Here is a 25,176-nt window from a genome sequence, read left to right as displayed (position 1 = left end):
AGGCAACAGCAATTTCAGCAAACAATCTAATTTAGTGCTTTTGTTGATATTTGATAAATCGTGTGTGTATTGAGACTGTAACAGACCTTAATACACTTAGATGGTGCACACCCCACATCACTTTCATTACTGTAAAATATTCACTGCCCAATATAAAATACTGGGTTCTCTTACTCAAATAGTCATCTTGCCAATTTCATGTCTACAAACATATGACCTTCATGATATGGAACTCTGCTAACATCTGCTCTTGTGGCCTGCTCTATGGGGAATTTGTAATGATTTGCACTGTAGTGTACACTTCCCAGTATTTGTTTGCTATCCTGAAATAGCAATGCCTGAATAAAGATGATCAAGATGAATCCTTAGCTGTGCAAACTAGATTTTTGCAGTCACTCAGCTGTGTTTGAAGACTGAGACAGCATACAGGAAATGGGAGATCACAGTAACTGTGATTCATTAAACCAGTGAAGCATTTATTCAAAGAGTGGTCCACTTGGAAGACAATCTTTTCATTTTAGGAGTGGGCAATACATTACTCAGCAATCAGTGACAGGCTTGTAGGTACCCAGAAGTGAAATGTGGTGGCAAGGTGAGGTTGGGGGAGGGGGGAGGTCTAGGAAAGAATTCTTGTGTATCATTAATCATTCCATGCCAGCTACTCAAGTTTGGAAATCAATAAAGAGAATTTCTGGTAAGAGCAGTACATCGCCTCTTACAGCCATTTTGAGAAATGAGATAATGGTGAGTAAGTTTACAGATATGGCTTCAGCCATTTTGGATCACTTTTGTAGCATCACTTTCACAGTCAGATAAATTCCAATATTCCAGACCATCTGCAGGAAGCTTGTACTGCTTTTTCAGTGATGAGGAAAGCTGTAACAAGTTAGTCTCTGTGTGGGGGCTGAAATCACCTTTCTGTAGTGAGAAAATCATTTCAGGACCTGATGAAATTGGTTGTGCCTGTTGTCAGCTGTGCTTGGGTCAAAAATATGTGCTTGCTAATTGTTTTAATAAAATCTAGTCATATAAACAGTATCCCAACACTTGCAAGTAGACAATAACACTCCTATATTGAATCCTGATGAGGATAGTACAAGTTCAAACCATTTCTAGAAAGTTGCTATCAACATCTGTACAAGAAATATTTTGGAAACTGCCATCTAATAAAGGTTGTCAAATTCCAAAACCTCCAGAGTCATTTCCATATTCATATCATATCAGTCTAGTCTTGATAACCTAGATCTACTGGAGACAGTCACACAGTTATCTTTCCAGAATGGAAATTACTTAATTGGTGTGTTTTTAACTATAAAAGACATATGACACCACTTGATGATGTAACTTCCTTAGCCACTTTACCAAATGGTGCTTACAAAGATGTCTACTGACTCTTATTCAGTCTTTCTTTGGGGAATGTTACTACTGCTACAGGGTTGGTGTTGTCCTGTAGTCTTGGTTTATTCATGAGAAAAGTTTGTTTTTTTCCCCTCCCCACCCATCCTCCTGCTCCTCCTCACCCCCTACCCAGTGCAGCATTTTAAGTCAGGCATTGCAATAGCCATGCTTATACCAATGCTGTAGCAGTTATTAATAGAATAAGGTGCTTATTAGAGAGTGAGGTGAAAGAACCCACAGAAACTTGGGGGCCTTGGTATCATTGAAATGAATAACAAGTACATGATAGAAATATAGATCTGAATAAACTGGTAGCAGCAGGCTTCCATTTTTAACATGTACAGAACTTGATATAGGACTGTGCATCTTAGATGCTTCCACATGTTTGAGAAGGTAAGGGCCTCCAGCATCCAGGTTTTTAAACAGGCAGGTTAAACTGCAAATATACAAAGTCATGACCATGCCAGTCTTGACTTACAGTTGTGAATCATGGACATTAATGAGTACTTGTGAGTATCAGCCCAGAATATTTGAATGCACAGTGGTGCACAAGATCTAAGAGCTAATTCAGGGCAATAATGACAAATGGGCATATGAAACAAATATTGAGCTGGACTGTCTTATATAATGAGATCACATTGTAAGATTAATAAAATATAGGACAATATTCAGACATGTTCTTAAGATGGTTGCTGGAACTTTGAGAGGAAAAGTTTGTGAATCAAGGCCAACTCTAAGAAAGTAGAGAGGAAGGCCATAAAAGTGGCAGATAGATGTGGATGAAGGTATAAAAGCTCTTACAGCCATTTTATATAAAAGCAATTGACCTTAGATCAAGGTGACCTCAGAAATCTGCATTGCATCAACATTAATCCCAGATTATATTGCCTTTGAAGTAGGATTATAGTTGATTGCTGAAATTTCACAGATCAAGTAATGTTCAACTGCAGTCATCAGTTCACAAGTCAGTGACATTACAAGACACTGTTTTTGTTTTATGCAAATATGAGTTAAAAAGAATTAAATAATAAAGGGGTTTAAAGAGGCTGTTATCTACACAAAAATCGTTAAGTAAATAAACACAACTCTCACACTGTTGAAGCTCAAAATATTTTTTAGCTCTAAGGCTTTGTTGATTATATGCACAAATTGCAAACGCAAAGCTGTGACAAAGTCTAATGAGACTATGTAGGATCTGATGCACTTCAGACTGCGTATTGTTACTAAATAGTCTTTGAAGCTGCCAAGTTTCCTCCCCTTTTATACTTTTTTCCTTCTGTAGTATAATGAGAAAGAGAAATGTAGATTATGACTCATTTACCCTGGCATAAGCAGTTATTTGGTTTTTAAATGTATGGCATGTGTGGAAACAATTTCAAAATGTCTCCATGTTGAAAAAATGTATCTCCTGTTTAGTTTGTTAGAGTATTCTCTTTCAAGTAGCATTAATGATGAACAGCAATAATGTATCAAATGAGGAATTTCTCCCAGTTGCAAATCATTTGGTTTGTTGTTAAAATGGGAAAAGTCTGTCATTTAATGTAGGGTTTTGCTGTGTATGAAGCTTAAACATGTATAAAGTAATATTATTCATTAAGTCATTGTTTTTCCTTATGTGTTGTATTGAAAGATTAATGAGAGAATGTACTTTCATTTACAGCTCTAGGCATTTCAACAGTATTGGCTATTCTGTTGGTAATATCAGTTCTTTTGGGCACGAACTGCTGCCGAAAACAAAATGCAGATTCATACTACTACCACAGAGTGCAGACTGAAAGCTGAAGCAATGTCGTTCAATTTTACAATAAAAAATAAAGAAAAAAGACTGAGTTTGCTGTGATGTTAAAATAATTTTATATATTACCTTGTTTTGACATGTATTTTAATTTTATTGTATTGTTACTCAAAACAAGAAAGATCTTATTGGCTTCTTCTACTGTATTTGAAATTTGTTTGAAGTGTTGTACAATTAGGGGCGTCTACCTCTATTATGATCTCACAGTTCATGGTATGTCTAACTAGTGACATGTATTAACAGTTATGACTAAAGGATTTGCTGCAACAAAGTAAAGAAGCCAGTCTTCAAGCACTTTGGCCTCCATTTCTCATATAAGTCCAAGAGAGGTGGTCTACCATTTCCCTCTTAGTCATTTAGTGTGTCTCTAATACCTAACTACTGCATCATATGATGGTGCACTGTTGCTGTAAACTTTGACCAACTCAGCATGGATTGTTGCAGCATTGTTTCCCTTCAAATGCAGGAAATGAATTACCACACACTACTTCATTTTATTAATGAATTGCACCAGTTTCTTTTGGTTCCACTAATGGCAGGCTATCCTACTATTTCAATTAATCAAGAATGATGAGAGACTGAATAAATCACTTCAAGTCAGCATCTTTCTCTGTACCTAATTCCCCCATAAAAAATTTCAATTCTAAATCATAAAGATGTTTCCCAAATTGTGTGTTCCAAAGTAACAGATCATGCTAGGTTTGTGTATCAAATGTGTGCTTTGTATCAGGTGAAAATGATATAAATATATTTGCATTGTTTGTACAATGATTTTTAAATTAACTTTGACACCTGAATAAAAAGCCCAAGTAATTATAAAATCAATAAAATAAGTACATAGCCACTTCAGCTAAGAAAAATAATTCATGAAAACTGACTGCAGCTATACTCCATGGTACAAGTGAAAATATGTGTTTTTATACTTTTTTGTCTGACATAAAATCTAGTAGTGCCACACCATAAGTCATTTGTAATGGAGATGTTACACTTATTCACATGATAGGAACATAACAGAAGTCAGCAAGTAAAATACCATGCTACGTTATGCAGTTGTGAGATATAGTGTTATGGAAATATTATATGAGCCAATCAATGTAAAAAAAGAAAACAAAAAATGGTGAGGGGGAAGTGTTGAGTGGTGAATAGCATTATTAACAAGGAAAACAAACACACACACACACACACACACACACACACACACACACACACACACACAGAGAGAGAGAGAGAGAGAGAGAGAGAGAGAGAGAGAGAGAGAGAGAGAGAGAGAGATGGGGGTTCCTAAGTACAAGGTGACACAAAGAGATGCAGGGGAAATTTGATGTTTTTGACAGCTACATGAGGAGAGGTTTGGTGCCACTGTCAGATCCTGCTCCAATGTCAAGAACAGATGTTATACACAAATCACAACAAGGGCTTAGAATGTTGAAGAGACTAGTTCAACATTGAATAAAAGGCTGAATGAGGTTCTATGCTCCATATAAATCTATGAAAACACTGAGACCATGCAAACTGCCATTGAAAAGAGTCATCAACATTTCATGAGAAAACTTGGCTCAGCATTGTAGCTTGGATGTCAGTCTTCAAAGAATACTACAGCTTCAATTTCACCTCTGCAATCTTCATATTGTGCAACAACCAAATTCCAATGACTGCACCCTACTCCTGAAAAATATCAAAGATTGCTGGATAAAGTCAGTAAGGATGCAAACTTTATCCAAAATCTTTGGATGTCCAATGATCCCATTTTCATTTAAGTTATTGCCTGAACAACAACATTATCTGTTTCTGAGCTCAGGGAAATGTTTTCAGCTTCACCAAACTCCATTACACTACGAAAGCTACCATATGATGAGCAGTGTCACGTGTAGTGAAGTGATAGACCATTCTTTTTTGGATGATGAGCAAGGTGGTTTCATCGCTGACTCCTGAATGTGATGTCAACATGTTGAGATATTTTTGCTTCCAATTTTCAACATTCAACACACCTATTTTCAATAGGATGAGGGCATCTTGCACACTGTCAGCCAATCTATGGCATCAATAAAACATTTGTTTGGGACTGCATAATTTCAAGGACTGCTTTGCTGCTCGGGTCTCCCAATGTTTCAGTCTCTGACTTCCTTTTAAAGCAATGTCTGACAAGTGCTGTGTGTCAGAGTAACTAGCTCAACTAAAAGACAAAAACAGATTTATATCATTCAGCTTTTCAAATTTTATGAAACAGTATGCAATTGAAAACTCAGAATCTCAGTCACAGGGACAGTTGAAAGTAACAGTGTTCAGTATAACTTGCTTGTAGTTTAGGTCAAACTGCCTGAGTGTAGTAGTAGGTTAAGAGGTTTCCTTTTCACATCTGTTGTCAAGCAGTTATACGGTGTGATGCATTTTTGCTATTTATGAGTCCGTATTCTCTAGTCATTGTTCAAGTGAGTTGGTACATTAGTGAGACATTTTTGAGGGAAACTGAATAGCACTTCTCAGTATTAGACATTCTCTCTTGGGAGCATGGCTGTTGAGCTGTTGCAAAGTGTCGCATTGTCAGCACATACATACATACATACATACATACATTAATCCTTGTTCCATAGATCATGAATATGACATTTCGTAATCACGTGGAATGTGTCTTTAACACAAGTTTTCTTTTCACAAAATAATTAAAAAAGTATTTTTTTACAGTTACTACTTCATATCTAAGAATTCATCTATTGAGTAGAAAGAGTTGTATTAAAAAAAATTTATATTTTTGAGGCAGCATAATTCACTCCTTTCTGTGCCAAAGTGAGATTTAATTCAGAATAGTGAAGATCATCCTTTCTTCTAGTGTTGTTGCTGTGCACTTTGTTGTTATTTTTGAATTGGATGGGTTATTAATGACAAATTTCATAAGTAAATATATGTATTGTGAAGGTACTGTGAATATCCTGAGTTCCTTAAATAAATGTCTGCAAGGTTATCTTGGGTGGACTCCAGCTATTATCTGATTACACACTTTTGTGCAATGAATACTTGCTCTCTTAATGACGAATTGCCCCAAAATATGATGCCATGTGAAAGCAGTATATGAAAATAGGCATAGTAGGCTAATTTACGGATATGTTTATCATCAAAATTTGCAATAACCCTAATAGCATAAGTAACTGAACCTAACTGCTTCAGCAGATCATCATCATGTTTATTCCAATTCAATTTCTCATCAATGCACACACCCAGAAATTTTGAGTATTCTGCCTTAGCAACAGACTTCTGTTCATAGTCTATATCATTGGTGTAATGCCATTTACTGTTCAGAATGGTATAAACTGTGTTTTCTCAAAATTTATTGAGAGTCCATTTGTAGAGAACCACTTAATAATTTTCTGATAGATATTATTTGCAATTTTTTCTGCTGATTCTTGTTTGTCGGGTGTGATTATTATACTTTTATCATCAGCAAAAAGAACTAGCTTTGCATCTTCACAAATATAAAGTGGCAAGTCATTAATATATATATAAAGAACAGTAAGGGACCCAAGACTGAATCCTGCAGGACACCATTATTGATAATTCCCCAGTTAAAGGACTCTGCTGGTTTATGCAGACTATATGTATTGTTAATTCCCACCTTCTGCATTCTTCCAGTTAAGTATGAATTAAACCATTTGTGCACTGTCCCTCATACTAAAATATTTAAGCTTATCTAGAAGAATATCATGATTCACACAATCAAAAGCCTTTGAGAGATCACAAAAATCCCAATGGGTGATGTTCGGTTGTTCAATGCATTTAATATTTGGCCAGTGAAAGCATATGTAGCAGTTTCTGTTGAGAAGCCATTCTGAAAACTAAATTGACATTTTGTTAGTACTCCACATTTTACAAATATGTGATGCTACTCTTGAATACATTACTTTTTCAAGAATTTTGGATAAAGCTGTCAGAAGTGAGAGTGGGCAGTAGTTGTTAGCATCAGATCTATCCCCTTTTATGCAATTGTTTAACAATAGCGTATTTCAGTCTATCCGGAAAAATGCCTGTTTCAGTGAGCTACTACATATGTGGCTGATAATCCTACTTATTTGTTGGGAACAAGCTCTGTTGGAAATGCCATCAATTCCATGTGAGCTTTTAGTTTTGAGTGAATTTATTATTTTCCTAATTTCAGTAGGAGAGGTGTGTTGAATTTCAGTTTTATCAAATTGCATAGGTACTGCCTCTTACATATACTGCCTTGCATTTTCTAATGAGTAGCTGAATCCTATTTTCTCTACAACACTTAAAAATTGATTATTAAAAATGTTTTCTACCTCCGACTTCTTGTTAACAAACTTTTCATTGTGTTTGATATAAATACAGTTTTCCTGTGCTCTCAGTTGCCCTGTTTCCCTTTTAACAATATTCCAAATTGTTTTAATTTTATCATTAGATGTGCTAATCTCAGACATCACACACATACTTCTGTACTTTTTAATAACTTTTCTTAATACAGTGCAGTAGTTTTTATGTTTCACTGTTTTGGGATCATTACTCCTCCTAGCTATAAGATACATTTCCCTTTTCTGTTTACAAGATATTTTTATCCCTGTAGTAAGCCAAGGCTTTTTACATGGTTTCTTACAATTACATTTCACTGTTTTCTTAGAGAAGGTGTTTTCAAATACACTCACAAAGGCATCATGAAATAGGTTAAATTTTAAATTAGCATCATGTTCCCTGTACGCCTCATGCCAGTCTAATGGCTGAAAGCTTTCCTTAAAAATAATGATTGTTAAATTTTTAATTGAACGCTCTATTTTGGAGGACTGTTTTGCATTACTGTATGGAGCTATATCATATACTGTAACTAGCTGTGCTTCATGATCAGACAGACCATTATTAACAGGAAAAGTGTTTATTTGGTTAAATTTATGTTGGTTTGTGGAAACATTATCTATCAACATTCTGCTTTCCTGTACCATCAGAGGAGGAAAATCAATAACTGATATCAAATTGAAAGAACCAAGTAATACTTCAAGGCCATGCTTTCTATCAGACTCTTTCAGAAAATCTACATTGTAATCAGCACAAACAGTAATTTGCTTTCCTTTGTCTGACAGGTAGCACAACAAAGAATCAAAGTTTTTCAAAAATAGTTGAAAATTTCCCAATGAGGACCTACACATGGCTACAATTATAAAAGTGCCATTATTTAGTTTAAGCACACATGCACATGCTTCTATATGTTGCTCTATGCAAAATTTTTTTGGTCTCCAAATTTTTCACACTATGACAGATTTTAGCATGTGTGGCAACTCCTCTCTCCATAGTGTCTCTACTTACATGTGCTGAAAGCTTATATCCACCAACATTTACGATTTCCATACTTGTGACTATATGATGATCAGACAGGCATAGTACATCTGTTCCACCCTCAGTTTCTAAATCTTCTAAACAAAAGCTCATCTGTGTTGTTTTTCAATCCCCAGATATTCTGGTCCAATATATTAACATTATTTTTCACTGCACTGTTATGAGAATCTTGTGATATTTTCACATCTATAGGACCTGCCTGTCTGAACTTCTCATTAAGCTTACTTTCAATCAATGTAGGATAATTGGACACTGATCTTAGCCTAAAAAGTACTCCCATGAGTTTCAGTGCCTCCCCCCCCCCCCCCCCCTAAAGATTTTGCTATCATCCCAGCCAGTTTACCCTTCCCTATCCTATTGAGAACACCTGCTTTGACTTTGTATTTAAGTTAATAGGAGCAAAACTACTTATTTGTAAAAGGAAATTATGTAATATCAATCTTAGTAATATATGATTACAAAATGTATTGCTATCACTGAATGAAATTGTGTTGCTTTCTCCCTGAGATATGCTGTGTTTTACTTTCCCTTTATTCTAATCTTTGTGTTGATAATTGTAGGAGATTACTTCACAAAAAGGTGAACAGTGCATAGTTAACACTATAAGCTCAGGACTTGAGAGAAACAATGTGCTTACTTTGTAAGTTTTCTTTCTGTAGTTCAAGAACAAATTCAAGTTCACTTAAGGGTTTTGTTCTAGAACATATTCAAAGGTCTTTGAATTACTGTTTATAACATTTATAAATGATCTGACTGTGGAAGTTCTGTCAGGCTATATGTATGTGAGCAATGTTATTTGTAGGAAAGTAGATTTTTATCGGAATGCATGAAGACCTGCAGAGGATCAACAGGGGTAGAGGGACTGAAGGTAAATGTAATGCAGTGTGCATAAATAGGTGAAGATAACCATTACTGTTAGATTATACTGTTGGTGATAATTGCTAGAAACAGTAAATACTGTAAAATACGTAGGAGTAACTGTCTGGAGGACCTAAAATGGAATGACCACATAAAACTAGTTGTAGGTAAGGTGGGTAGCAGACTGAGATCCATTAAAAGAACCATAAGGAAATTAAATCAGTCTATAAAAAAATCTCACAAAACACTTGTTCAACTGATTCTAGAATATTGCTCATCAGACAGGACCTTTACAATTCTGGATTACTAGATGTGATAGAGAAGACCCAGCAAAAAATTGTGTATTTCATCTCCAGCTTTGTTAGTAATTGTAAAATCATTATCAAACTCCAGTGACAGACACTACAAGACAGGTGTTGTGCAATATAGAGAAGTTTACTGTAAAAATTCTGAGAGCTTACATGCCAAGAAGAGTCGGGTAACATTTTACTGCTTCTTACATATGTCTTGCAAAATGACCATGGCAGTAGAATCAGATAAATTTGAGCACATATGAAGGCTTATCAATAATCATTCTTTCCACGTGCCATTCATGAATGCTACAGGGAAGGAGAAAAACGGTAGTGGTACCCTCCATCACATGCTGTACAGTGGCTTGTGAAGTATGTATATAAATGTAGATTTAACAGAATCTTCCATCAGTTCTTGGTAGAACAACATTATAATAAATGAAGAGCACCAGTTTGCTTTTGTTCTACAATATTACTTTTATTGTTAACCGGTTTTCGGCCCTGTCTGAAGATGGCCTAGTAAGCCGAAAACCGGTTAACAATAAAAGTAATATTGTAGAACAAAAGCAAACTGATGCTTTTCATTTATTAAAAAAATAGATTTCCTCTTGGTAGTCATAAGCAATAAAGTACTGTGTTCAATAAAAATACACCTAAATGAATACAGAATAACCTGATGAAAGCCATTTGGATGGCACCAGTTTTACTTATTATTTTCTCTAGCAGCATCTCATTTAGTCTTATGAGGTTAGGTGGACCCCACACTATAATTTTTCTTGGAAGAAACATTTAAGATGATCAGGAATTGAACCTTAGACTTTCACTTTAGAAACCAGTGACATTAAACTTTCAGTATATGGAGGCACTCGCTAATATGGATAAATCTTTCTTATCTGTGCCTGTTGAATGACCAAAATGAATTCCTTCTTAGTCCATTGCATGTCATTGTCTAAATGCTTGTGCCAGAAGCCTAGGGGGGGGGGGGGGGGGGGGGGGTGCTGTGAACATAACCTCTTGTTCATCAGGTTTTCTGTAGGTATGCAAAGTAGACTAATGCTGAAGCTATCACCTCAGATCATGTAAAATGATAGCTGCCCCCCCCCCCCCCCCCCAAGCTAATAGGCTACTTCAAAAACCAACAGCTGTGCACTTGTCAGGAATCTCACTTATTGGTTATGGTTGGAGGACCTTGGTATTTCAATCAAATAATTTACAGTAATGTTTGCTGAATGACAGTTTGATTGAGAAAAATCTCCTTTGAAGCTAGAATTAGATTGTGGAAAAACTTGCATAGCAGTGTGCGAATCAAGTTAAGAAGACTAAAAATAGAAACCAGGTATTAACTCCTCTTCCCTCAATACATCGCAGTTTGTGGAGTCGGAAGTGTGCATTGCAAATGCAATTTTACTTACTGTGACTGCCAATTAGGTGGTGGCCGACAAGTAGGGATGTGCTGGACTGCAGCCACTGTTGACTGTTGCTGGGCTGAGCCGAGGTGATGAGATTGTGAATCACTGATTTCATCATCCTCCTGATTACCTGCTGTGAATGCATGTAAGTTCAAAGTGAAACTTCAAAAAATTGGCAGAGGGCCAAAGTCAAGAAAAACACATGAGTACAGAGTAGCCTCACCAAGTAGAAGTTTGAATCAGAATACCCATATGAATCCCAATAAAGACTACAAATGCCTCTCAGTTTTTGGTAGCTTTCCTTCAGACTTCAGAAAGGCACCCCGCACAGTCTTTTATAGCTAATAAAAGAAAGGGTCTAAGTGCTCTTCCAATCAGGGATCTGGAAGTCCATTCCCTAGCACCCACCATATAGCTAAAATGTATCTGCCAATGAGATATGTATATATGAAAATGAGAGGTGAGTGTTACCTCGTTCCCACTTCCAGACATGTTTGTCAGAAATTCTGGAAATTTTTTGAGTGTTGCACATTGTCCCTATGAGAAGGGCAAAGTTTGAGAATTTCCAGACAAATGAGGGGCTATATATTTTGCTTCAGAAAACGTGTCTTTGAGACCATGCACAGCCACATAATCTAAAGTGGACATCTGAGGACTTTACCCAAAGTTTATTAACAAGGCAGAGTTCTTACCCCTTCCACTAGTGGTTTCCCATTCTGCTATTGAGGACACAACTTTTCTGTTCTGCCATTCGGTGTTCATGGGAGCTTAGCCAGGAGAATAATCCCTTCAAATGCTCATCCTACTGTCTGTGCAGCCTACTAGCATGAGACCCTGCACTCTAAATGCCTGGTAGCTGTTCCAGAACATGTGAAACTTCCTCCTTTTCTCAGCCCTGCAAAAAGAAGTTCCCCTGGTCAAGACCAGATGCATTTAATGGAAAAACTCCTATGGGAATGAAATGTTAGGTTAGGTACAGAGAGGTGGGTTTCCTACATTGCTAAACACTACCCCCTAGCCAATCGTGTAGGCAACATGCAATACAGGTGGAAAGTTGACAAAGGAAACTGAACCGGAAAGTAAACAAAGTGAGAGAGTCTCATTTGCAAATTTAGTATGCAAATAATATAATATGTGAGGGGAGAGGTCTGAAACAGGCCACTATCTCACATTACCCTGTACTCCAAAATTGTTGCCAGGAAAGATTTCATTGAGAAACATGGCGAGACATTTCTCAAAACAATTTCTCTCGAATCGTCCATCAATGAGGAAAGGAAAATTTAAAAACACAACAAGAAAAAGGAAAGAACAGAGAGAGTGACTTGCATTTCCTGAAAATTTGCCATTCACTCTAATAACAAGATTTCCTTGCACAGTAATTTTTAATTCTTAAATGAAAATGATCCAAACAAAACAAAAGTTGCTTCAGATTATCACACATTCCTCTGAAAGACTATGATGTAACTCAAAGTTGTGAGGATTTGATCAAAAAAATTCTTAAGTGAAAGATAAACACACAACATAAATGAAATATTTAGATATCCAGGGTGGTCTCCTAAAACTTGCACCATAGATACTGCAGAAACGAAAAGTGCTATTGGTGTGCGTGTTTCATAGAATGGATTGGTAGTCAGGGGCTCGTATTGTCAGCCAGTAAACAGACTGTAATAATACTTAGAAAGTATTTTTTGTGCCTATATACACTTTTTAATCAAACCACTTATTTACAGTAACAAACTAAAAATAGGGTAAATTAGAATGTCAGTGGAGTTTATTGCAGGATTCTAGTACGATTGGTTTATGAGGTATATTTTAAAAAGTTTTCACACCATCTCTTGTTCGTGCCATTCAGCCCATGAGTAGTTAGGTACTATGTTCTTACATTTGCTTACAATGTGTTTGGGTGTGCTTTGAGTGTAGTGTGACTTGCTAGTCAGTGTGTGACAGTCCAAGCAGTAGGTCGTGAGTGGACGATGGGATTTACCAATGCAGAAAAAGCAGACATGCTCATGGTGTATGGAAAGTGTAGGAAGAATACAGTTCATTCTTGTACGGAGTATGGGGCAAGATATCCCAATAGACAACCATCTCGGCAATTGTTTGTCAACCTCTTCAACAAGGTATGTGAAAGTGTTAGTGTAACATCTAGACAACATAACAGAAGGACAAGTCACGAGAGAAGAAGGGGAAATTAATCTTCTTGCTGCTGCTATTACAGCTGATCAACACATTGGCTCTTGCACAATTGCACGAGGAAGTGGCATGAGTCAGCCAAGTGTCTTACACATTCTCCATTGACATAGGTTCCATCCCTATCACATCTCTCTCCATCAAGAGCTGTGTGGAAACAAACGTGTGAACTTCTGTACATGGGCAATAAGACAGGATATTTCAGATGTATCATGTAGCTATGAGATTAAAAGTATCTGGACACCCCCAAAAACATACGTTTTTCATAGTAGGTGCATTTTGCTGCCACCTGCTGCGAGGTCCAAATGGGGTGCTCCATGGAACTCGCAGACTTGGAAGTTGGTCAGGTGATTAGATGTCACATGTGGCATACGTCTGTACGTGAGATTTCCACACTCCTAAACATCCCTAGGTCCATTGTTTCCGATGTGATAGTGAAGAGGGAAGCATGAAGGGACACATACAGCACAAAAGCATACAGGCTGACCTCATCTGTCTCTGACAGTTGAAGAGGGTCATAACGTGTAATAGGCAGCCATCTGTTCATACCATCACATAGGAATTCGAAACCATCAGGATCCATTGCAAGTACTGTGACAGTTATGCAGGAGGTGAGAAAACTTGGATTTTATGGTCGAGCAGCTCCTCATAAGCCAGACATCATGCCGGTAAATGCCAAATGATGCTTCGCTTGATGTAAGGAGTGTAAACATTGGACGATTGAACAGTAAAAAAACATTGTGTGCAATGATGAGCCGTGGTACACAATGTGGAGATCCGATGGCAGGGTGTGGGTTTGGCGAATGCCTATTGAACGTCATCTGGCAGCTCGTGTATAGTGCTAACAGTAAAATTCGGAGGTCGTGGTGTGGTCGCGTTTTTCGTGGAGGGGGCTTGCACCCCTTGTTGTTTTGCGTGGCACTATCACAACACAGGCCTACATTGATGTTTTAAGCACTTCCTTGCTTCCCATTGTTGAAGAACAATTCAGGGATTGTGATTGCATCTTTCAACACAATCGAGCAGCTGTTCATAATGCACGGCTTGTGGCGGAGCGGTTACACAACAACAACATCCCTGTAATGGACTGGCCTGAACAGTGTCCTGACCTGCGTCCTATAGAATTTGTGCCAGACTTCACTGAGCGACATCAATACCTCTCCTCAGTGTAGCACTCCATGAAGAATGTGCTCCCATTCCCCAAGAAACCTTGCAGCAACTGATTGAACATATGCCTGCGAGAGTGGAAGCTGTCATCAAGACTAAGGGTAGGCCAACACCAAATTGAATTCAATCATTACCAATGAAGGGCACCACGATCTTGTAAGTCATTTTCAGCCAAGTGTCCGGATACTTTTGATCACATAGTGAATCTTGTTTTGTGATGAAGCCATATTTACCATTCATGGCCAGATAAAATGCAGAAACATGCGCTATTGGTCTGATTACAGTCAGTGTTGGCTTCGTCAGGTGGAATGTCGAAGTCCATGGAGTGTAAACATGTGGTGTGGGATAGTGAACCATCAGCTGCTCATAGACCTGTTTTTCATAGAAAGAACACAGAATGTTCACAAGTGTCCCAGCCTCATAACAGACCATTTTCCAAGGCGGCTAGAAGATGGTTCTTTGCAGACTAGGGGGAACCTGTGGCACCAACATGATGTCTGTCCAGCTCATTAAGCATGAAGTTGGATTGGACTCACAGGCCCTGTACCCTTCCCACTCTGTTCCCTGGATTTGACAACGATAGACATTTTTCTGTGGGGAAAGCTGAAAGACGCTGTCTGCAATTGCATACCAATTGCACCCAATGATATGCAATGACGTATTACTGGAGCCTGCTTGGACATCTCCATTGAAATACTAGCACGTGTGCAGCAGTCATTCTGTGCCATACTCTAAGTGCGTATTGTTGCTGGCAGTGATAATTTTGAATACAACCTGTAATGGTTAGTTGTCTCGTTACTGGTCAGAACCCACGCAACAATTCTATGCTACCACAGCTATTGTGCAAGTGTCAGTGTGGGAACTTTTCTAAAAGTGACAGCTCATAAACAACTCGCACTAGAATCCTTCAACAACCAGCACTGATATTCTAATTGACCCTAGTTTTAGTTTGTTAATGCCAATAGGCATTGTTACATTTTAAAAAAGTATGTTTGCAGAAGAAGTACACTTACTACAATTTGTTGACTGCCTAACAATACGAGCCCCTAACTACCGATCCATTCTGTGTAGCCCTTTCCATTTCCACAATAGTTGCGGTGCAGATTTTCGGTGATTCACCCTGTACACCAAAATCTTACCATCTACCAACTGTGTCATCATGTGTAAAGGTGCTTATAAGTACATGAGGACGTTGTGTACAGCTAAATATGAACTCTGAATATATGGTGCACTCTGACGTTGGTGTGCATGTTAAAACCAAATGAAATTATAAAATATGAAATGATTTAAATAACGTATAAAAGTTATTAGCCACATGAAACTCAGAACATTTACAAATAGCAGACACGAACATATAATGTGGCATGTGTTACTGAACATGATCTAGGCTTATGAATGCGTGTAGGAATGTATGAAATCGTATGAAAAGACGAAGTAATACTATCGATAAAAATAATACATACAGGGTGTTTCAAAAAGGACTTTACAGCTTCGAAAATTCAAATAAATTAATTCACAGTACCTACAGAGATGATTGTAGTGTCCATTTTTAGGGAAATACATAAAGTTTTGTCTCGTGCAGTTCGCGAGTACCGAATCTTACCGCAACGATCGATACTGGCAGTTGCGTAACTTGCGTTAAAGATGAGTGCTTCACTGGACACGAGCGTGCTAGCTGTGTCTTTTGATTTGAAGAATTGAAGTCTGCGACAACAGTTCAGCGTTATTTCCATACCAGGTACGCTAAAGATCCTCCTAGTAATCCTACAAATTATGAATGGCATAAATGTTTTGTAGATACAGGGTGGTCGGTAAGACATTGGAAATCAGGTCGTCCAAGCATATCTGACGACGTCGTTCCCCACACCTTACACCACTTGAATTTTTTATGGGCATTCATCAAGGATATCGTGTCTGTACCTACTGTGCCGGTTTCTCTTCCAGAACTTAGATCAAGGAATTATGCCGCCACTGAGAAAGCTACACCTGCAGTGCTACAGCGAGTTTGGGAAGAAACTGACTACTGATCAGATGTGTGCAGGATAACCAACGGAAGCCACATACATCTTTTAGTTTAAAGCAAATAAACTTTATGTGCTTCCCTACAAAGTAACGCTAAATCTAGCTGTATATATTCTTTCAATAAATGTATATGAACTTTTAAACTTGTAAAGTCCTTTTTGATACACCCTGTATTTTTATACATCGGTACAAAAATATCATCAAAGTGTAACAGCCGGCCATGTGGCCGAGCGGTTCTAGGCGCTTCTGTCTGGAACCGCGCTGCTGCTACGGTCGTAGGTTTGAATCCTCGGGCATGGATGAGTGTGTTATCCTTAGGTTACGTTTAAGTAGTTCTAAGTCTAGGGGACTGATGACCTCAGATGTTAAGTCCCATAGTGCTCAGAGCCCTTTGAAAGTGTGACAATGTACAAATAATGAAATAAAACAGTAGAGTGCAACAATTTACAGACAAAAATATAGCACATGATTGCTTTTAAACAATTAGTGGAACATTGTGAAAACAAAAAGAACCAAAAACTTGTAAAGCCTTGCAGTGAGGTCCAACACTTAGCACATGAATGCTTTGAGAAACAAATCATTGAACAGCATGAAAACAATTAAAAAGAAAAAAAAAACGTGTGAAGTCTCACAGTGAGATCCAGAATATAGCACATGATTACTTTGACAAACATTATGGAACAGTATGAAAACCATTAGCAAAAACAAACTTGTAAAGCCCCTCAAAGAGGTCCAATATTGATCTTTAAAAACTACGTAGCTGTGTTTTAAGACAAGTGTCCATTTGATTTGATATCTGGTTATTAACTATCAACATAGCATGTGTCTGTATGTGACCACGCATAGTTTCTACTGCGAGATTTCTCTAGAAGATAACGTGGGGCGTGTTACTGGCTGCTCTTGTGGCAGACCATTCATTAAATTGGAGTTCTCTTGCGAGAACAATCAATCTAACTTTGTTACAAGTTTCGCCATTTTGTGTCATTAGTAACATGGAAAGTGTTTTTCGGTCTGTGAGAAAGGGGATTATTTTATTGTGTTGCATGCATCTTCAGTTGATTTATTGTGGTAACATTCGCCTATTGTGGAGCTCGCCAGGAGTACTGAACGGCAGCTGTTTGAATGTCCTGCCGACACCTTAACAATTCCTTGATACATGTCCATTCACCCTTGTTGGCGTCAGTGCCGAACGAGTCGTTCCCATTGCATTGTCATGGGAATTCTTCTGCGAAGACATCCGCCGCTGAACCTGTTTTACCTCGGCCACGACGAGTAGAGCCCTGTCTATTGGAAAGCAACTGTTTTGTGCCCTGGTGGAGGAAAGCCAGTCCTGCACTCGCCAAGCCAAATGCCACACATCGTGTCATGATACCACTGTCGTTTGCGAGTCCCAGTGCTCCTGCTGCTGTCCTCTGTCTGTACTCACTTAAACTAATTAACAACCGTACCATTGATGTGTTACGCCTAATGCATACAATGACACTCTGTTGCACACAACAGCCCAACTGGCCACTGCGCATGCGCGGCGCGCGTTTGCGCAACAAAACTAAACATTTTGATCTTGATCAACCTTTGGCGACGCTAGTTGCATAAGTACTGAGGTTAGGCGAGTTGGTAGAGAGTAAACAAACTGAAATATTAATTTGGGAACGGAGTAAATTGTTCGGTTTTTAGGTACCAATGTTATGCATAGGTATTTGTAGGATTTTAGTGGCTGACTAAAAAAACAAGCAGTGACTTGTTGCTGCACTTGAGACTGTCACACACGATCTGCATACGGATTCATAGGCAGTATCTGAGCTGCAGAGCAAAATCCATTCAATTAAAATTATTGAACTTCGTACACAAATGAATTAAGAAAAATCCAGGAAAACAAAACATCTAGCTGCGGAATAGCCCATTTCTACAAGGCTAAAATCTCATGTTTCGAGTTGGCCAATTCTTTTTAAGGGAAATAGTCGACAGAAGAAAATGCTTCTGAAATTGAATTCTTTATTTATCTAAAACGTCACAGCAGTGCTTTCCATTCACATGCTGTAGTACGGATGATTAAAATAGCTTATAGAGTCTTCCAGTACAGTTTCTTTCAGTAAGGTCGGTGTACTACGCAGTCATGACCCCAAACACGTTTCGTATTCTTATTAACTTTTCTCTTGTGCAGCAATTTCATGTGAACAGGATTGAATCCGCCACAACTCTTACAGCTGCTAAAACCTTTTTTTTCCGGATTTTCCTGCTCCTCTCTCAGAGAGAAGAGTGGGCTATTCCAAAACATGCTATATGCCCTTTTCAGCCATTGAGTTCTAGGGAGTTTTATTTGTTTTTTTATTGATTTATTATTACTTGTAAAAGGGAGGGGGGCTACAGCACTCACAATATGATGAAACTGAAGTGTACACTGGAGGTGCCTTGTCTACATGGTCCCTTTGAAAGGAGACGGCTGACTTCCTTCCCCGTCCTTCCCTAACCCGATGACCTTACTGTTTGGTCCCATCCCCCAAATCAGACATATATGGAACTACTTGCATGCAACTCCTTGCACCCAACGAGTGGTGCAAATCGGTGTCATCGTGCAAACTACGCGTTACAAAAATGTAGCGTATGTCCTATTAAAAATCATCTAACCAATGTATTTTACAGCAAGAAATTATTGTATCATACTCTTTAGTTCACAGAAAAGACAAACTTAACAATGGCTGAGACACATTCTTAATTTTACAACAAAAAAAAAGTTAAACGAGAGTCGACATTACAAAGGAAATGAATTTGATAACGAAGCACAGTGACTGGAGCCACTATGGGTGATGTTATTAATTGAGCTTACATAAATTCTTTACAGAATACTGTGATTCAAATGAACTTGAGAGTATTTTGAAATATGATACTATGCACAAAAAATTACAACTTAAACAAAATACATACAGAGAAGTAAAAGGAACGAAAGGGAGAACATCTGGAAAACAAATCACTCTTAACTCATCCATACATCCATTCACATGGCTAGGTGTGTGGTGTAGGATTTCTGTAATTAGTCACATGCAATTACAGTATCCCATTGTTCATGCCGTTACATCTAAGTTAGTTGCGTCACTCCTGAAGGAAGCACTCATATGATTGTCTACCACTTATCTTAAAGTAAACAAGCTATTTACAACAATTCTCACGAGCATCACTCAATAAATACACGCAATAAATAAATTTAAGTATTAATCCCTTGATGCATCCCAAACTCATCGGCTTAAGGATTTCCCCTCAATTATTGCGGTAAAGTGGCTTTTTTGTTACGGTTTTAGAGCGCAAAACTGCTATGGTCATTAGCGCCTGGTCTGTGACTTAAAAAATGGTAAAAAAACGAAACTGAAAACCAGCAGCAATGGGAGCAAAACTAAAAAAAGTGGGGAAACCAAAAACAGAAGGAAAACTTAAAAAACCACTATAGAAGGGGGTTTGTTTGTCCCCAAAAAGAGCTTCAAATGACTGACATCTCACTGGCACTAATAAACTCGAGAACGCGATCAACTGAGTGCGTGTCATCTGCTAAAACAGAAGATATATCAGGCGACAGCTGTAGACGGGCGTGTAACGGAATAAAATAGGGGCACTCAAGTAAAAGGTTCTTCACTGTCCACAGTTGAGAGCAGTGGGGACAGAGTGGGGGAGGATCGCCACTTAAAAGATGTCGATGGCTAAAAAGACAGTGCCCCACCCGATGTCTAGTTAAAATTACCTCCTCCCGACGACGAGTTCGAGAGGAAGATATCCAAGCACAGGGAAGAACTTTCACGTCCCAAAATTTATTATTGTGAAGTGTCGACCAATGTGCATGCCATAAAAGAGCAACATGATGACATAAAACACTCCAAAGATTGGTGAAGAGAATCATGCAAATAGCTGGCTGAAGAAGAGAGACTACAGCCTTGGCCGCTATATCAGTCGCCTCATTTCCACAGATAGTAACGTGTCGTGAGATCCAGAGGAACGCCACAGAGACGCCCCCAAGTGGAGCAAGTGGAGGCAGTCCTGAATCCGGTGGATCAGCGGGTGGACGGGGTAGAGAGCTTGGAGACTGAGGAGAGAGCCGAGAGAATCTGAGCAGATAACATACTGTATCCGCTGATGGCAACGGATGTATTGGACAGCCTGGAGAACAGCGTAAAGCTCTGCAGTATAAACTGAACACTGGTCAGGAAGCCAAAATCGATTTGGGGTATCGCCAACAATATAGGCACTCGCAACACCAAACGATTTTTTGAGCCATCAGTGTAAACAAATGTGACATCCTTCATTTGTGTGCATAGAGCAGCAAATGCCCAACGATAAACAAGAGAAGGGGTACCATCCTTGGGAAACTGAAAAAGGTCACAAGCAGCCAGGTCCGGGGCCAGAGCCAAGGCGGTGCTTACTCCAAGTTGTCAAGAAAGTTTTAGGAAAGTGGAAGGAAAGAGAAAGGAGCAGGTGACAGAAGTGGACTCCCAGTGGTAGTAGGGAAAGAGAGCGGCCTGCATACCCTAAATCCAAGGAGGCGTCGAAAACTGTCATGGGCCGGATTAGCAGACATGGAAGACAGATGGCTAGCGTAATGACTCAGAAGGACAGCTCGCCGATTGGACATCAGAGGTTCAGCAGTCTCAGCATAAAGGCTTTCCACAGGGCTGGTGTAAAAAGCTCCAGACATTAAACGTAATCCACAGTGGTGGATAGAGTCGAGACGCCGAAGAATAGACGGCCGAGTAGAGAAGTAATCTATGCTTCCATAGTCGAATTTCGAGCGCACTAAGGCCCGATAGAGGCAGAGAAGGACCACTCGGTCCGCTCCCCAGGAGGTGCCATTCAGGACACAGGGTGTTGAGGGATTGCAGGCAGCAAGCAGAAAGATAGGAAACATGGGAGGACCAGCACAGTTTTCTGTCAAACATAAGACCCTAGAATTTAGCGACGTCCGCGAACAGAAGGTTGACAGGTCCTAGATGTAAGGAAGGCGGAATGTAGCGGCAGCACCGTCCAACGCACGAAGGGCTGAACTACGGCACTGCCGACACAAGTAGGGGCAGCTGTACCGTTACGCAGAATTTCGGCAACGGTGCGTCGCACACCGGACCGCACGGGAACAAAGCAGGCGCCAGGAGCAGAACATTCTGTGACGCGGCCTTCTGTCTCGCTTGGTCCACGCGGTTGCGCCACGGCTCGTCACTGGAGTGTATACCCTCTGGGATCGGTGATCGAGCCGTGCCGCCAGTGCAACGCACCTGTATGGACGGACGTTAGCGACGAAAGTTATTTGTCATTTATTGTAAAGGTAGGAAAAATAAATGTGTCCTGTCCCGAAACCGCTTTATTCGTTTATTGCCACAAAGCCTCTCCCTTGAGCATAGTGTGTGGGCGCGGCGATAAAGCCGGTTCACTGCACGTGAGTGCCCGTAAGCGGAGCTACCACACGTTCCCGCATCACTGGTGACCACGACGTGATCTGAGGCTAAAAAAACGCGTGGTGACGAACGTTCGTCGGTACGAGAGACATGGAACCGCGAGTAGGCTTGCGCATATACGCCCGCGCCGAACAGTGCTCCGTAGTAAAAAAAAAAAATTTTAAGTGACCTTTTTTTTTGTATTGTTGTTGTGCGCATATGTTTTGATCACGGACTGCTTAGTGTTATTTTTTTTCCGTGTGCTTCCCTTGTGTTATTTTTACTGTGTACTTTCCTCTTGTACGAGGATTCGACTCTGAACCAAGATGGCGACATTAGAGGAGTTGCAAAAGACCGTCGAAGAACTGCTCGCACGCAACACGAGGCTAGAGAGTGAGCTACAAGCACGGACTACACGCGCGGACGCCGCGCAGCCACAGACAGCTCAGGACAATGTTGGCGCGCAAATCCCCGCCACACCGACGCCTCTTACGACCGCCGGAACGCCGACAAGCACGGGACGGGCATTGATCAGGCTACCTCCCTTTTGGCCGCGCGACCCGGTAATGTGGTTCAGCCAGGTTGAGGCGGTATTTATGAGCAACCACGTGGCCTGCGACCTGGCGAAATTTGGCCACGTCGTGAGACAGCTGGACAAGAACTATGTGGCAGAAGTGCAGGATATAATCACTGCCCTGCCAACTACAAACGGCTCAAGGAAGAGCTGATCTGGCGGATTTCGTCGTCAGAGGAACAGCGAGTGCACCAACTGCTGTGGCAAGAGGAATGCGGTGATCGGAGGCCCTCACAGTTCCTGCACCACTTGCGGAGTCTCGCGCAGTCCGATATGGTGCCAGATTCACTGTCACGCACTATCTGGGTGCGCAGCCTCCCAGCTCAAGTGCAGGCAGTGATAGCCGCACAGACGGAGATGCAGCTGGACGCCATCGCTAACTTGGCCGACAGGGTGCACAACGCGCTGACAATGGCGCCTAGCACCACGGCTGTGACAGCTTACGACTCCGTCTCCCCACCTCTGTAGCGGTACGTGCCTTACGCATCTGCATCGGATGCCGACCTGCACCAGCTGGTGCAAAACTTGACCGCACAGGTGGCAGCTCTCTCCACGCAAGTCGACTGGTTGGTGCGCTCCCAGCAAGAGGGCAGCACACGCAGAGTGGCAGCAGACCGGGCAAGAGGCGGCGCGGCTTTCACAGCCGGCAACGCAGCAACAGCCACTGCAACAGTACCCCGCAGACATCACAGCATGCACAAAGTGGCTACTGCTGGTACCACGCCCGCTTCGGCAATGAAGCAACCAGGTGCCGCGCTCCTTGCTCACACCCAAATGCCAGCTGCGACCGGACCTAGGCGCACCCGGCTGCAGTGTGATATCGAAGCGTCTGTTTGTTGCGAAACGGGGGGCAGGCGTGAGGTACCTCGTCGACACGTGTTCGGACCTCTCGATATTCCCCCGTTCTATGTTACGAGACCGCAGGCGTGCCGAGGCACTCTGCCTTATAGCGGCGAACAATTCTGCTATTAAAACTTATGGCACACACAGCCGCAATATAGATCTAGGCCTACGTTGCATGTTCTCGTGGACTTTTACTGTGGCCGACGTCAATGAAGCGATCCTGGGTGCAGACTTTGTCTGCCACTACGGGCTGCTAGCCGACATCGCCAACGGCCAGCGCATCGACGCCACAACGAATTTAAAGATAGCGGGACAGCGCCGGCAGGCTGCATACTGCAGTGTTAAACCCGTGAAGTGCCCCGGACCGTACGCTGACATTCTGGAACATTTCCCCGACCTCACCCGCCCAGATGGTGCACCGAGAGACATCAAACATTCGATGGTGCACCACATAATAACCACACCCGGAACCCCCACATCGTGTCGCCCACGTCGACTCGCACCGGACAGACTCACAGCACCAAAGGCAGAGTTCGAGGCCATGCTGCGGCAAGGCATCGTGCGACCATTGAGCAGCCCATGGTCATCGGCGTTGCATTTAGTGCCCAAAAAAGATAATTCGTGGCGCCTGTGTGGGGACTATTGCGCCCTTAATTTGCGAACGGTGCCGGTCTGATACCCAGTCCCACACCTTCAAGACTTCAGCTACGCCTTGGCGGTCTGCGCGGTGTTCAGCAAGATCGACTGCGCAAAGGCGTACACCCAAATTTCGGTAGCGCCCGAAGACATCGAATAAACAGCCATCGTAACGCCCTTTGGGTTATTTGAAAGCCTGTTTATAACTTTAGGTCTTCGGAATGCTGCCCAGACTTGGCAGCAGTTCCTGGACGGCTTTTTGCGAGGCTTGCCATTTTGCTTCGTGTACCTCGACGACATCCTGGTGTATTCCATGGCGCCCGAATTCCACCGCCGCCACTTAAAGACTGTCTTTCAGCGACTGAGTGAAGCCGACATTGTTATTAACCCCGCTAAATGTGAGTTTGGTGTGATGGAAATTGAGTTCCTCGGACATTTAATTACGCCCACCGGATCGACACCGCTACCGGAGAAAGTGAAGGCAATACTCAACATGCCGCGTCCGCAGACACATAAAGAATTGCGATGTTACCTCGGCATGTTGAACTTTTATCGTCGACACCTTCCCAACGCCGCAGCCGTGCAAGAGCCGCTGACTAAGGCGTTACAAGGTCCTACCTCAAAAGGAAAGATCCTTGTGAATTGGACAGACGCAATGCAGCAGAGCTTCACGGACGACGCTGCTCGCGCACCCGGTACATGACGCGGACTTAGCTGTAGTAGTGGACGCCAGCCAGGCCACCATCGGCGTGGCGTTACAACAGCGCATCAGCGGGAGTTGGCAGCTTCTCGGTTTTTTTTCTAAAAAGCTTTCCGATTCACAACGTGCTTGGAGCGCTTATGACCAAGAGTTGCTTGAGGTGTACGCGGCGGTGAAATACTTCTGACCGTCCATAGAAGCCTGACAGTTCGTCATTTTCACCAACCACAAACTGTCGTGAATGGGCGCGCACTTGCACCGCATGTCAGCGCGCCAAAGTGGGGAGGCACACCCACGTACCCGTGGGCACCTTCCTGGACGCGACACGCCGATTTGCGCACGTTCACATAGACCTCGTAAGCCCACTTCCTCTCTCACAAGGCAAGCGGTACCTCTTAACTATGGTGGATCGCTTCACTCGCTGGCCGGAAGCAACGCCAGTTGCGGATGTCACAGCCGAGACTGTCGCCACCGCTTTCATCAACACCTGGGTGGCACGCTTCGGATGTCCCAGCCACGTGACAACTGACTGCAGCCACCAGTTTGACTGTGCGTTGT

The 25,176-nt window shown here is 41.2% G+C and overlaps 1 protein-coding gene across 1 annotated transcript in view; it reads left to right on the top strand.

The window, feature by feature from the left end:
- LOC126298766 (prostatic acid phosphatase-like) overlaps nt 1-3,331 on the top strand; it is a 50,325-nt gene extending 46,994 nt beyond the window's left edge. The window contains exon 8 of the mRNA XM_049990219.1: nt 3,059-3,331. Within this exon, the coding sequence (XP_049846176.1) occupies nt 3,059-3,180 (122 nt within the window). The 3' untranslated portion in view covers nt 3,181-3,331. The remainder of the gene's footprint in view (nt 1-3,058) is intronic.
- Nucleotides 3,332-25,176: the final 21,845 nt, after the last annotated feature.

This window comes from Schistocerca gregaria, chromosome X (genome assembly GCF_023897955.1).
Source record: "Schistocerca gregaria isolate iqSchGreg1 chromosome X, iqSchGreg1.2, whole genome shotgun sequence".
Classification (NCBI taxonomy): domain Eukaryota; kingdom Metazoa; phylum Arthropoda; class Insecta; order Orthoptera; family Acrididae; genus Schistocerca; species Schistocerca gregaria.
This window is presented reverse-complemented; position numbering and strand designations above follow the sequence as displayed.